The sequence below is a fragment of the Condylostylus longicornis genome, unplaced genomic scaffold (genome assembly GCF_029603195.1).
Source record: "Condylostylus longicornis isolate FDR11 unplaced genomic scaffold, ASM2960319v2 ptg000030l, whole genome shotgun sequence".
Classification (NCBI taxonomy): domain Eukaryota; kingdom Metazoa; phylum Arthropoda; class Insecta; order Diptera; family Dolichopodidae; genus Condylostylus; species Condylostylus longicornis.
Window position 1 is genome coordinate 4,587,606 of NW_026577999.1, and position 14,248 is coordinate 4,601,853.

Below are 14,248 nucleotides of genomic sequence, written 5' to 3' on the forward strand. Positions count from 1 at the left end.
CAGTGAGTTTGGATGAAGACAATAATCAAAAATCTGTTTTAAATATTTACACAATGGAAATTGTTTCATCTGATACATGTCTTAAATCTAATGCTTTGTATAAACAAAGAATATCAGGAAGAAATTTTTGTGCCGGATATTTAAATGGTCAAGGACCTTGTTATGGTGATTCCGGTAATGGTTTAATGATTGAAAGAAACGGTAAATTATATTTACGAGGTCTTGTGGTGGGAAATATAAAAACACCACGAGGGGAATGTGATTTTAGTCAATATACTGTTTACTCAGATGCCGCCAAATTTAGGAAATGGATTAAAGCATATGTTGAATATTAATTAATAATATAATATAGTGTGTATACGTACAATTATATAAGCATTTGAAAATGTAATAATAGAAATTTTAGATTTTAGTTTGAAAATAAAAAAAAAATTAATGCTAATTAAAATAAAATTTCTTTTAAGAGTTACTAAGAAGTTAAAAAAATGTAATTTTCAATATTTAAAAATACAATTACCTTTTTTCATACAATAAAGCCCAAAACTAAGTGGAGATAAAAAGAATTATTTTTCACACAATTCGAAAAATCTTACAAAAATTTGAAATCGAGAGAAGTTTTCATACACGTTTTGCTTTTGATTCAGCACGTCAGTTGAGAACTATTGCAATCATTCATAAATATTGTATATGCAATCAAAATTTGTAGCTTAATTATTTAAAATTAATTGCAAGTTAGAAGACACTAGTATAGCTTATAGCATATGAAAAAATTTCAAAGCTTTCTTGTTATTAGTCATTTTTATATTTATGTCTAGCGTTCACCTTCATTTAAAATTCTATTTAATAGAGATTGTTTGAAAATTAGAATCAATAAGAACGTAGATCTTAATGAAATAACTAATTTTTCTTTAATAAATGTGAAATTTTTCTAAAAAAATAATATTTTATATTAAGTGTTCTGTGTTGTATGTAATTAAATAGTATTTAGTTTTTTTTATCGCACCTTGGAGAAAACACTTGTTTCTCTTAAAAATATGTTGAAATGCAAATATGTTGCAAAATTAATTTTAAATTGAACAGTTCTCGAGTTTTGTAAAGAAAAAACATACGGGTGTAATAAGTTAGTAAAATAAATTATTTATTAAATTAAAAAAAATACTTTAGCCATTGAGATTGCACGGTTATAAAAAGCATATTAAAAAATTTAGCAATTGTATTACCGTTTCCAAGCATTTTCTAGCATTTGTACATACCCAATAATTTTAAATAACGCCCTTCCAGTTTTGTTGTACAACATCAACAAAATTTAATGAAATTATAATTTTTGTGAAAATGAAAATCATAAATTTTATATTGATTATAACAACTATATTCATTGATTTTTCGAAAAGTCAACCAACTTCAAAAACAAAATACGGAAATATAATTGTTAAGGGCGGAAGAAATACAATCAACATAATATATCCATCAGATCAATATGTACGTACGAATTTAAATGTTATACAATTAAAAGTTATAAGGTTTTTTTAAATTTCGTATAGATTCCGTATAATGGAACAGTAGAAATTACTAAAAGTATTGAAAAATCTCTTGAAAACTTTTTTGACCGATTGTATAATACAACAATCAAAGCATTGCAAGCTAATCCTAATGGTAACAATAATATCAAATTTAAGCAAATTATTAAAAGATGCTTTTACAGATTTTTAACTCTTTTTCAGGTTTACAAAGTAATTTTGATGAAACGAAATTTCCTATAAATTCAAGAAATTCAGATAAAGATTTTGGAAGGCAAATTACTGAGGCTACAGATAAATTGGATTTGGAAAAATATGATACTGATAATTATGATACCAATAAATTTAGTAATACAAAACCAATAAATGATAACGATAGTAAAAAATCAACAAAGGACGTACCAAATCAAACAACCGAAATTAAGCAACCAGAAAAAAATTTAAAAGATGTCACAAATTATGATTGTGGTATTATATCGAAACCAGTTAAATCACTGGTTGGGAAAAGTATTCCACCAGGAGCATGGCCATGGTGGGCACCAATATTAAAATATAATTCAAAGGGACTATTGGAATATGACTGTGGAGGTACACTTATATCAAAATATGTGGTATTGAGTGCGGCAAGTTGCTTCCCGAAAGAAACTTTATTCAGTATTAATTTAGAAATAGAAAAATATCGTATTGGTTTAGGACTTTCTGATCGAAGTAATTTCAAAGAATCAAATTCTTTTATAGCCAAAATTACAGAGATAATAATACATCAAAATTATGATGATGAGGCAATAACAGAATCTTATAATAATAATATTGTTATGATGTTTTTACAAAAATGGCATAAGTATATAATATAATAATTCTTAAAACAATATGTAAACTATATCTGAAATATTTTTTGTTTTAGTTTCAATGAAAGAATTCGACCAACATGTATTTGGCCAGATAATCCTAGTCAAAGTGAAATTGAAAATGAGGAAGGTTATGTTGTTGGTTTTGTTAATAATAAACCGAATACTAATTTCAGTATATTTAAAACTAATATTCAATCATCAGAAAGTTGTATTAGATCAAATCCGAATTTAAAATCAAAAATATCAGATACAAATTTCTGTACCAAAGCTAATTCTGAAACTTTTTGCTTTAATATATATGGTCAAGGTTTATTAATTGAAAAAAATGATAAATTATACTTGAGAGGAATTCTTGTGGGTAGTATAGCAACTGCGTATACATTTTGTAATTTGAATGTAGAAGCTATATATACAGATGTTTCCAAGTTTTACGATTGGATAACACAGAATATAAGAGACTATGATTATGAAGAGGAATCTTAAACGAAATGAAGATATGCAATTTCAATACAATTTGAAATTCTAAAATTTTGATTAATTTTGTGAGATTAAATTTTAATAAAATTTATATATAAAGTTTCAAAAAATATTATTAGAAAGCATTTTGAATAAAATACTATTTCTCTTTATATCTAATTCGAATATATCTAATTCGATAATATTGTAATTTTAAAATATATAAAAACATTTATAAACCAATAAACAATTGCATAAATGGATTTTTTGTTATTGAACGTGAAACAATACTTAAATTGTGGTTGCAGTATACTTTATACCACAGAAAATCAAATATGAATATTTTCTGCTATTAGAAACAAAAAAAGCTTTGAACAATGCAAAGAAATATTTTACAGACTTCATAATTATAAAGATTCGAATAGAACCAGAAATGTTTCCAATTATTTTTACCCGTTTAAGTTTTAGATTCAGAAATAAACAAATCTTTAGCTTGAGCAAACTTGATTTAGTTTCACGTTTCTACTACTATATAAGGTTACTTACGTGTTTTGCATTACTACAAATAAGCTTAATTAATAGAACGCTATACGTATTTAATATTAAGTTCTGTGTTAGTGTATCGTATATCCTTGTATATTACACCATTCAATTAATAAGGTAGGGTATAATAAAAGCTCTTAAACAGGTTTAATAGCTTATCATATTTTTCCACGTTTAAAATTATTTGAAAAAATTTCAAGCCGGTTAAAATTCGAAATTATTCAAGATGTAAACCTAAAAAAGAGTTTCCACAGTCATGTAGAAAAGTTTTCATACACTTCTTTAAAAATGCATTTATTTTATAATCTTAAAGTAAAAAATATTCGAAATAAAAAAAATTAGTACATACCTACATTGTATATATGTACATATAAATCCATTTAATGTCACAATAACCACTAAATTAATGACAATGAACAATGTCCACTAAATTGCAAATTTTTCAAAAATAAAATAATAAAGCTAGATATTTTTGTGAAACTTTGAAAGTTCATACTTTCAGCTGGAATAGTCGGACAAATTTTTCAAAAAAAGTAATATAAAAAAAAATTGCATTTGAGTACATATTTTAGTATTTTTTAGAACCTATCTATTATTTTTTAGATCTATCCGAACCTTGTTTTTCATATTACGCTACTTAATTACTCATCGTTCTAATTTTGAATAAAATCATTCATTTTTTAAAATATACTAAATATTTAACAGATAATTTATTGCTCAATAAACTTGACATTTCTTGGAGTTTCCAAATTAAAATTTAAGTACGTAAATCTATTGTATGTATTGTAGTGCTATAATTAAAGCTGCTTAGGCTAGTTCAAGAGCACCTTAAATTTATTTTTAAAAAACCCATTTTCAAATTAGACGTAAGTATTTTTTACGCAATTCGCCTAAAGAATTATGCTGGCAAACAAAAAATTAACTTTAATGGCTTTAGTTTTCGAATTCGACTGGGACTCTCCTATTAAATTAATTCATGAAGATTTATAACAACATTTTAAACAAGGTATAAAGTAAGTTTTTTTTTTTATTTTTTTTTTTTACCTACCTCATTGCATACAATAAGGGAGGACATGTGATGACACCAAATTTCGGATATCGAGTTTTCGATCGGAACAAATTTCTCCATGATAGGGAAGGATAATTAAAGTTTTTTTAGAGAGATGTCAATTTGTATGAGTAAATCTGCATCTTAAATTCAGCTGAAACGATTTATATTCGAGTATGTCACGGATTTATTAACTTTAAGCACACAACAGGCCTCGGGTACCTTTTTGCGTGCGGTTTTACGTGATTTTTGGGCATATAAAGAGAAAAATCAAATAATTTGAAATTTAATATTGAATTTATTTGAAATTGGGAACAATGAACATATAAGTTTCTTGGAAAGATCAGCTATCGGGAACGTTACTAATGGCTGATTTTAAATTTTTCTCATATCTAAGGAAATAATTGATGGAACTTCTTGAAATTTAATATTTGAGTTCTGGTTGTTGCTGAAATCAACTGGCGGACTCTTTAGAGGATTCGGCTGGTACAAAGCGGAACTCTACTAAAAGCCAAATTTACATTTTTCTAGGTATGTTAATTAAAAGTTTACTAAGTGTCCTTAAAATTGAAAAGAAAGGCACTTTCATAGTCTTCCACAATACTTTCGCTAAACTAGACAATTCACATTGCGGTCAGTTATGTGCTGACCACATTCGATTTTTTTTTTTGTTAAAATCTCAAAGCTTTTCCTTTTTTTTTATTTCACTCTCTTCTTTATCTATTTGTTTTGTTTCTTATTCTCTTTTTGTGTTTTAGGAAATGTTTCTCTTTCTTAAGAAATTTTATTAGTGTGTTGTTTTAATATTTTACAAATTGAAATTATTAAAAAAATAAACTTCTTTGAAGTAACATCACATTAATTTTATCTAATAATTCAATTTAATAAAAATAAAAAGAAAATAAATAAATTAGAGTTATTGTTAGTAAACTTAATATAAAAATTGTAATACATTCGAATAGTTATAAGGTTGAAATTAAATAATCTTTAATTTATTGTTTAATTTATAGTGTTAATTTAAAAAAAAAATTTAAAATAATAATTAGATAATAAAAGTTTTAAACAATTATATTTAATTTTCAATTTTAATTAACAAATAAATCCAATTGAAATTTATTTTGCATTAAAGAAAGAGTAAATGAATTTTACTAATTATTCGGAATGTAATGAATAAATTTTAAGAATGTAATTTTATTATGTTATCTATATGCATTAGTCCTAATAATAATTCGTTACAAACATTCATAGTTGATGAATCATAATATTATAAAGAGTTGGGTATACACCTATTTATAAAATATGATAATAAAGTGTTTTTTATGTAAAATAAGCAAAAGTATGCTCAAAAACAAAATAAGAAACGAAGAAAAAGAGAATTTGTTAACTGGTTTAAAATAAAAATTTATTACTTAGACTTTTACAAAAAAATTTCTTTTCAAATTCATAATGTGATAAAATTTTTTTTTTGCGCAAAAAACATAATAGATTTGCGTTATTAAATTAACTGACGTATAGGGTTAAAGAAAGAAAAAAAAAAGAAATTATAATAATAAACAAAACTGGTATATGAACATTTTTTTTATACTTATAACAAATAATTAAATTTACAAATATAAAAATAGAAATTTTTATTAAAATAATGAAATATTTAATATTAATTTTATTAAAAATAATTTTTTTATTTATAAAATTATCAAATAATCAATCGGTACCATCAATACCATGTCCAAATATATTTAATTATTTTCGTAATTCGAAAACAAATGAAATTGAAGGATTTCTTAGTATATCAGATATTAAAACTGGTAGAGAAAATGTAGTTATAGTAAAAATGTCATATCCACCGTATGTTGTAAATGTATGTGATTATTTTTTTTATAAGATAATATTAAGCACTTAAGTTAACTTCTAAATTGCAGTTAAGAATCTAAAAATTATATTATTTTTATATAACAATAACCTGCTTTTCTAAATATGTTTTAAATTTAAAGCGAGAGGCACAGAAAAAATTCACATTTCAATGTCAATGCTGTTCATGACTACTTTTTACGTTATTCATTCAAACGATTCAATTTTAAGACACTTTCTCGCATATTTCAGCCGGAATACTACCATACTGGATTACCAGTTTCTTTCCAACTTCTAAACAAATTAAATTTATGCTTTATGCCGGAAGACCGTTTTATTAACAGTGTTGCACTAGTCGCTCAACAGTGACTCAATATAATATTCTTATGATGTTCGATTTTTTTTTTTATTCTTTTTTTGTTCCTTTGCTCTTTCGTAATTAATTAATTTCACAATTTGGAAGTTGACTGCAATAATAAAATATTTTTTCTCTTTTAATTAAAAAAATATTTTGACAAATTTTTTTTCAATTCAAGGATAATCCAGGGGTGATTGGTCTCGCAAAATCGGAGGCAGCAACGAAAAACGATATTATACAACATCAACCGGTTGCATATAAAATCATTTTTCCAACAATTGACCCTGTACCAAAATTACAAGAAGTAATTTTTAATGGTGCAATAATTTGCAGAAATCAAGGTATAAATTCTTGTACAATTTTTTATTCTATTAATTTTTATATTATTCAATTATTTTAGATTATCAAAGTGGAGACAGTGAAATAACATTATCTTATAATTTAAAAGTACCAAATTTACCTCAAATACCAAGTACCTATTCTGGCATAACAAATCGAGATAGTATCATTCAAACACCAAATATTAATTCATTTGCAACTTCAATATCAGAACCATTAAATTTTCAAACATCACAAAGCGATAACACAATTTCATGTGGTAATTCAATAGCTCCAATACGTTTAATTTTTGGTGGTAGTAAATTTCAAAAAGGTAGTTGGCCATGGCTTGCTGCGATGTTTAGAAGAACATCAACAGGACAATTTAATTACATATGTAGCTCTAGTATAATAGCACCTAATGCTGTATTATCTGCAGCACACTGTGTTATTACTGAGAACGATGTAATTACTCAACCTCACGATATTGTTATAGGATTAGGAATTTTTGATTTAAATATATGGAATGAACCAAATACATTTATATCTAATGTTCGTAATATAGTGCCACATCCAGATTATAGTAAAACAAATCGATATTATGATGCTGATATTGCTATAATAATTTTAGATAGATCTTATCCGTAAGACAAAAAATAGAATCGAATACAATAATGTAATTATTTAATATTATATTTTTTAATTTTAGTTATAACGAACGAATTCGTCCAATATGCATGTGGACTGGTAAAAGTAATGTTAATGATATTGTAAATGAACAAGGTTATGTAGCTGGTTGGGGTGTCGCTAAAGTTGGAGGTAAAACAGAACGTTTACCAAATATTATTGAATCAGAAATTGTTTCCCATGATACATGCCTTAAATCAAATATTGCTTTTCACGAGTTAATTTCAAATAGAAATTTTTGTGCTGGCTACAGAAATGGACAAGGACCGTGTAAAGGTGATAGTGGCAGTGGTTTCATGATTGAAAGAGGTGGAAATTGGTATTTGAGAGGAGTAGTTTCTGGTTCTTTAACTCATGTTAAAACTGTTTGTAATTTAAATGAATATGCTATTTATACTGATGTCGCAAAATTTAGAAAATGGATACGCAGTTATGTTAACTATTAGAATTATTTATTAATACTAGTTATGTTAACTATTAATTAAGTATTTGTAAAAAATAAATTTATGTTCTTTTTTTAGTTTCAAAAAAAAAAACTGTATGTAAATAACTTAATTATTTTCTATTTATATTATTTAAATTACAATTATTACTTTAAAAGTGAAGTATTCTATATTATAATCAAAAGAACGTATTTGAACTTGAGTTTTCTTATAGGTCATTACGTCTAAAATCGTGTAATTACGTTTTCAGAGGAAAAGCATTATGCAACATGGCAGTATAGTTGATTTCGCTGTTATATAGTGGTTTAGGAGTTTAAATGCTAAAACAACAAACACTTTTTACTCAATCATTCTGCAAATATTAAAAGTAGTATTGCCAAATATAAACTGACCAAATATACGTTAACTTTAAAGTTAACGTCAAATTTGTTTAAAACATCTACAGTAAAATACTACATTCAAACATACTCGAATACTGTATTGCAAGCAGTCATACAAAAAATTTTGCAAATATCTTCTGTTTATTCCCTCTTCTTTCCAAGTCGGTGTACTCTGTAACATGAAGAAATTGCATAAAATTAATATTTAATACAAAAATAAATTAAGATTATTCGATCAATGAGTCGTGCAATTTGAATTTTACTCAAAATCTATATTACATAATTTGCAAATTCCCCATTCACCATAGTATATCACCCTTTATATACTACAATACAATATATTGTTCCTTTAGAAGCCTAGCAAAGGTACTTGTAGACTAAGTTGAAATAAATTCAATGAAATAATATCAATAATTAAATTTTGCAAATATATGTATGGGTTTTGATTCTACGATTTTCAATTATAATATTTTACCAACTTTTATTTTCATTTTATGAATAACAAAAAATGAAACAAGTTTTATTTTCAACTAGTTTTAAGCGATTTACGCTATTAATAAGTCAGAAATCATAATGACACCCAAAAAATAATTAATTCCTAAAATGTGTGAATCAATAAACTGTAAGTTTGTATATTCAAGTTTAAAATTTATTTTTTTCTTTTTTATAATTATGCTTTACTATCATATTAAAATTTTTGTTTTCTTTTCGATTTGAAAAATATAACAAATCTTCCATATTTTATTTAAAGTTTAGAGTTCATTGAGACAACATCATTTTATTAAAAATTTTATAATCAATTTATACTTTTTCTTAAAATCAATTAATATCCATGATAGAATATAAATATTAAATCGGACAAGAAAAAAATATACACAAATATATATGTATATAAAATTAATTTTGTTATATTTATTAAAAACAAAATATAAATATATAAATGATTCGTTAATTTAAGTGATTATTTATATTATTTTTAGTATAGTAAAACTTAAAATTTTAAATACATACATATGTATATATTTTATATAAAGAACAGCTGTGAATTAAATAACAAATAAAATCAGTAAAAAAAAAAGAATGAATAAAATAAAATTTATAGTAATTGTATTAGCATTTTTAATTAAAACATCACACAATCAATTTATTCCATCGATACCATGCCCGCAAATATTCGGTTATGTTACAAATTCACGAAATGGTGATATCGAAGGTCGAATAAATATATCAAATATTGAAGATGGTAGAGAGAATTCACTTTGGATTAAATTATCATACCCGCCAAATACAATAAATGTAATTATTTTCTTTTTATTATAATTTCATTATTTTATATTTTAATGGAAATTTGACAAAATCTTATAATATCATTTTGGATTAATTTTTGTTAATAATGTGTTTAAACTCGTGCCAATACTCACAGAAGGCAAATTTAAAAGTTTCTCTTGAAAATGAAATTCGAGAGTCTATTTCAAAATTTTTCAATTTGACCCTACTGAAATATTTCGAGATTTACGAGTTTTTGACAAATTTCCAATAACTTTTTTATTAGAAATATTATTAAATATTTATGAAAATTTCAGAATAATCCCGGAACAATTAATCCAACAAAAAGTAATAAAAATATATTAAAAGACATACAAAATGGCAAAGCAATTATATATAGAGTAATATTTCCAACAGTAAATCCATTACCAACACTTCAAGAAATCATTTTTAATGATGTAATAATTTGTAGAAATCAATGTAAGTAAATATATAAAGCTATTTTTAATTTCAAATGATTTTTTTATATATGTATGTATATATGTGCTTATTTATTTTTATAGACCCTTTATACGATGGTAGTGATATAACATTACGTCATGTATTAAATGTACCAAAATTTAAGCAACCTAATAGATCAACACAACTATTACAAAATAATGGTCATATTAGTTTATCAGCAAAAATTGATGATCCAGAACCAGAATCAAGAATAGAAATTTCAGTGCCAGCAGAAGGATATGAAACTTGTGGTAAATCATTATCATCAATACATTCAATACTTATTGGTGAAAATATTAAACCTGGTACATGGCCATGGTTAGCAGCATTATTTATGAAAGGCAGAACAAATAAATTTGATTATTTTTGTGGTGGTAGTCTTATAGCTCCAAAGGCTGTACTTACTGCTGCACATTGTGTTGTTCAAAACGAAAGTGTACGTAAACCAGAACAATTACTCATCGGTTTAGGTTTATTAGAAATTGATAATTGGAATTACCCCAATACAATTATAGCAAATGTATATAATATAATTATTCATTCTGATTTTGGTTTAACAAATCGTATGTATGATGCTGATATTGCTCTTATAACTTTGGATAAATCATATTCGTAAGAAAAATTATTTAATTTTTACAATTAAAAAAAAAATTTTTTTTCTTAATTAATAAAATTCATTTCAGTTATAATTATCGTATTCGACCAATTTGCTTATGGAATAGATCAAACGATGAAAATGAAATTATAAATGAAAAAGGTTTTATAGCTGGTTGGGGTGTTGGTGGAATAAATTTTAATAATATAAGATTACCAAATATGATTCAAACTGAAATTATATCAAATGATAAATGTCGAAAATCTAATATTGGTATAACAAATTTAATATCAAATAGAAATTTTTGTGCAGGTTATTTAAATGGTCATGATGGACCATGTAAAGGTGATTCTGGTAATGGTTTAATGATTGAAAAAAATGGTACCTGGTATATAAGGGGTATTGTTTCGGGTGCATTAACTGATAAAATAAAATGTGATTTTAATGAATATGTTGTATATACGGATGTTGCTAAATTTAGAAGATGGATACGAGCTTATGTAGATATTTAATTTATAATACATATATAAAGAAAAAACTTAAATTTAAATTCATAAAAAAAAACTAAATAAAATCTTATTTTAATAAACATAGATTTATAAAATTATAAAAAAAAAATTTGTTTTAAATTTTTATGATTTCATAGCGTCTAAAGTTACTACACAACATAATCACCTTTTTCGTATATACCCGAACAATTAAAATAAATTCTAATAATTCGAATTATATTACAGTCAAATGTACTCTATGTAAAAAAGTGGGAACTAGTTTTGGGTTAATCAGAAGGTGATTTTAAAATTTTTATCACGAAAAATAAAGAAAAGAACAAAAATAAATTGAATGTAAATCGTATGTATGTATCTGTAATATTTGCATGTGTATTTGTCTGAAAATTAATTTTAAAACAAAAAAAAAATGTTAAATATTCTCGTCTTAATCTTATCTTCAACATAATTTGGAATATTTCTGTATTCAAAATGAAAAATTTAAAATTTTTATAAATTGCCGAATTAACAGAAAAAAACCTTTATCTTCATTAGAATATTACGCAACGACGATTTTTTGTTATCGTACTTGATTTTCTTCGTAACTTATTATAATAAACTTCAAATTTTTCAAAATTATTAATCAAAATTTACTGAATCTCGAATTTTTGTTTAATATTTCATTGATAAGACGAAACCTTTAATTATCAACGATAATGAATAGTACACTCTAATTCAAATATCTTTTAAATAAATTTTAAGGCTAAAAAGTGTAAATCTGAATTTACAAAAATTCAAAAAAAAAATACATGAATCCTTACTTATAGATCCTCAAAAAAAATCTTACAGTTACTTATGCCTGACTTTATGCAAATTGATGCCATAAATTTCGACTATGACTAAATCTATAAATTTCGCTCAATATAAAATTTACCGTATTCCGTATTGCAAAAAAAAAAATAGGCATCTATAATATTGCATCTTAAAAAATTGTACAACGACACACTTTCTGAATTGTATAAAAATGCCATTTCGAAACGCAGGGAAAAGCTGTTTTGACATTAAATATTTACAAGTATGCGTTAGTTAATATTTTAAATTGACATAATGGTAACTTTTGACGTTTTTTGTTGGCTTAACTATAATATTATATAGTTAATTTTCTAAATCAAATATAATTTATAATATTAATTTAAAAAGAAATGTCAATGTCAAAAAATTTAATTTTGCATGTATCCTGCAACTTCAAAAAAAAAATTGTTTTTGTTTGATAATGCAGTGCCATTGCTATTTAGGTTTAGATTTAAATACTGCTTAAAGGCGCAAATTTTGTTCATAATACGGAATACCGCCATTATATAACTCCAGCTAAATTATATTGAATTCCAATTATCATTCGTAATTTCACCAATTAAAAATTTTTTCTAATTCAATAAATTAATTTGCCATTAAATTCCTTAAGTAAAAAAGTAGTTTTGTTAGTTTTTTTTTTAATTACATAAAAAAATTGTGCGTCTTCGAAATAATAAATTATTTTCTTAGTAATTAATTTTGTTAATTTTGCAAAAACGAAAAAAAGAACTAAATTATATAAATAGACAACCAAAAAGTTGAGTTTTAATAGCATATTTTTATGTTGAAAAAAATATTCTTATAAATATAACCAAAAAAACAGGTTAACATTAAAAATAAAAAAAAAATTTGTGAAAATTTTAAATTAATTAGCATATAAATTAAATAAGCTTAAATTCATTATTAATTCATCTTCAGTTTATAAACACAAAATTTAAGTAGTTTTCAAAATTAATTTTATTAAAAGTTTCAACGTCTTTGTGGTAACATCAAATTCAATTTAATTCATAATTTAGTTCTAAATCTCAATTAGAATTTATTTTAATTTGATTTTTATTTTTATCTATATATAAATTATGTTTAATTATTAGCATTTTTCTCGTTGAAAACATTTTATTAAAAAAAATATACAGCTATATCGAAATTAACAAAATTTTTAGTGAAGAAATTATTGAAAAAAAAATTAGTAGATATTTGTTTCTATAATGTTTAAATATATTAAATATAATTTAATAATATTAATAATAATTTGTGCAATTAAATTAACACAATTACAATCAGTTCCTGCAATACCATGTCCCGATATATTCAAATATGTTAAAAGTTCTAAAACTGGTCAAATTGAAGGAAGAATAACATTAACAATAACACAGCCTGGTGAAAATGTTTTATTATTAAAAATGTCATATCCACCTGATATTATAAATGTAAGTATACATATAACAGTGTTTAATTTTTTTTTTTTCGAGCTCGGGATGACACGCAATTTTCAGTTTTACAACTGTTTGATTGCTTATTTGTTAAAGTGTGAGCGCAATTAATGTATACCAAACTATTATTGCAAAACTATAAATGTCATGCCTACCAGAGGTCTTATAGCATTATATATTTATATGTATTCATGCTTCTAAAAAAACAAAATGTTGAAGATACAATGTGCGTCATAATGTTCGTACAAAAAAAAGAGGTGTGTACTTAAAAGTTATTAAAGCAAAAATAATTTGGAGAATTCTTGTGTTTGAAAAAACGTTAATTATGAATTTAGTTTGTTATCCACACAGATTTAATATCGTGGCAGTTGCAAAATTAGTGTTAAATGACTAACCAAAAAAATTTATAGCTTTACAAATTTTAATTGATTAACTATAAAACACTAATTTTTTGCAATAAATAATTTAATTATTAAATTAAAATATACTTACAAAACTCAAGCAAATTAAAATAATTTTTCACTTATAACATAACACAAGGGAATATTTTACAAACTACGAACCACAACAATATAAAAATATTGTTGGATATTATCCGATAAGGTAGTTAAAATGTACATACTAATGTATATTACCTAATTATTTGTATTCCAACCTTTAAAAACTCTTA

At 24.1% G+C, this 14,248-nt stretch overlaps 4 protein-coding genes across 6 annotated transcripts in view; 3 read left to right on the plus strand and 1 right to left on the minus strand.

The window, feature by feature from the left end:
* The window catches only part of LOC129608042 (PP2C-like domain-containing protein CG9801), a 97,980-nt gene that overhangs the window by 28,838 nt on the left and 54,894 nt on the right, over positions 1–14,248 (minus strand). The gene's annotated exons all lie outside the window — the stretch shown is intronic.
* On the plus strand, positions 1,199–3,019 carry LOC129608045 (serine protease gd-like). Its single transcript, XM_055519356.1, has 4 exons — positions 1,199–1,479; positions 1,542–1,653; positions 1,722–2,358; positions 2,422–3,019. Exons 1-4 carry the CDS (start codon positions 1,333–1,335, stop codon positions 2,849–2,851), a joined length of 1,326 nt encoding a protein of 441 aa, XP_055375331.1. The 5' UTR covers positions 1,199–1,332; the 3' UTR covers positions 2,852–3,019.
* LOC129608044 (serine protease gd-like) lies at positions 5,948–8,374 on the plus strand. Its single transcript, XM_055519354.1, has 4 exons — positions 5,948–6,273; positions 6,800–6,962; positions 7,022–7,583; positions 7,649–8,374. Exons 1-4 carry the CDS (start codon positions 6,055–6,057, stop codon positions 8,070–8,072), a joined length of 1,368 nt encoding a protein of 455 aa, XP_055375329.1. The 5' UTR covers positions 5,948–6,054; the 3' UTR covers positions 8,073–8,374.
* On the plus strand, positions 9,053–11,323 carry LOC129608112 (serine protease gd-like). The gene is made up of 5 exons (XM_055519436.1): positions 9,053–9,071; positions 9,564–9,745; positions 10,033–10,173; positions 10,341–10,828; positions 10,900–11,323. The coding sequence occupies exons 1-5, from the start codon at positions 9,053–9,055 to the stop codon at positions 11,321–11,323; spliced, it is 1,254 nt and encodes a 417-aa protein (XP_055375411.1).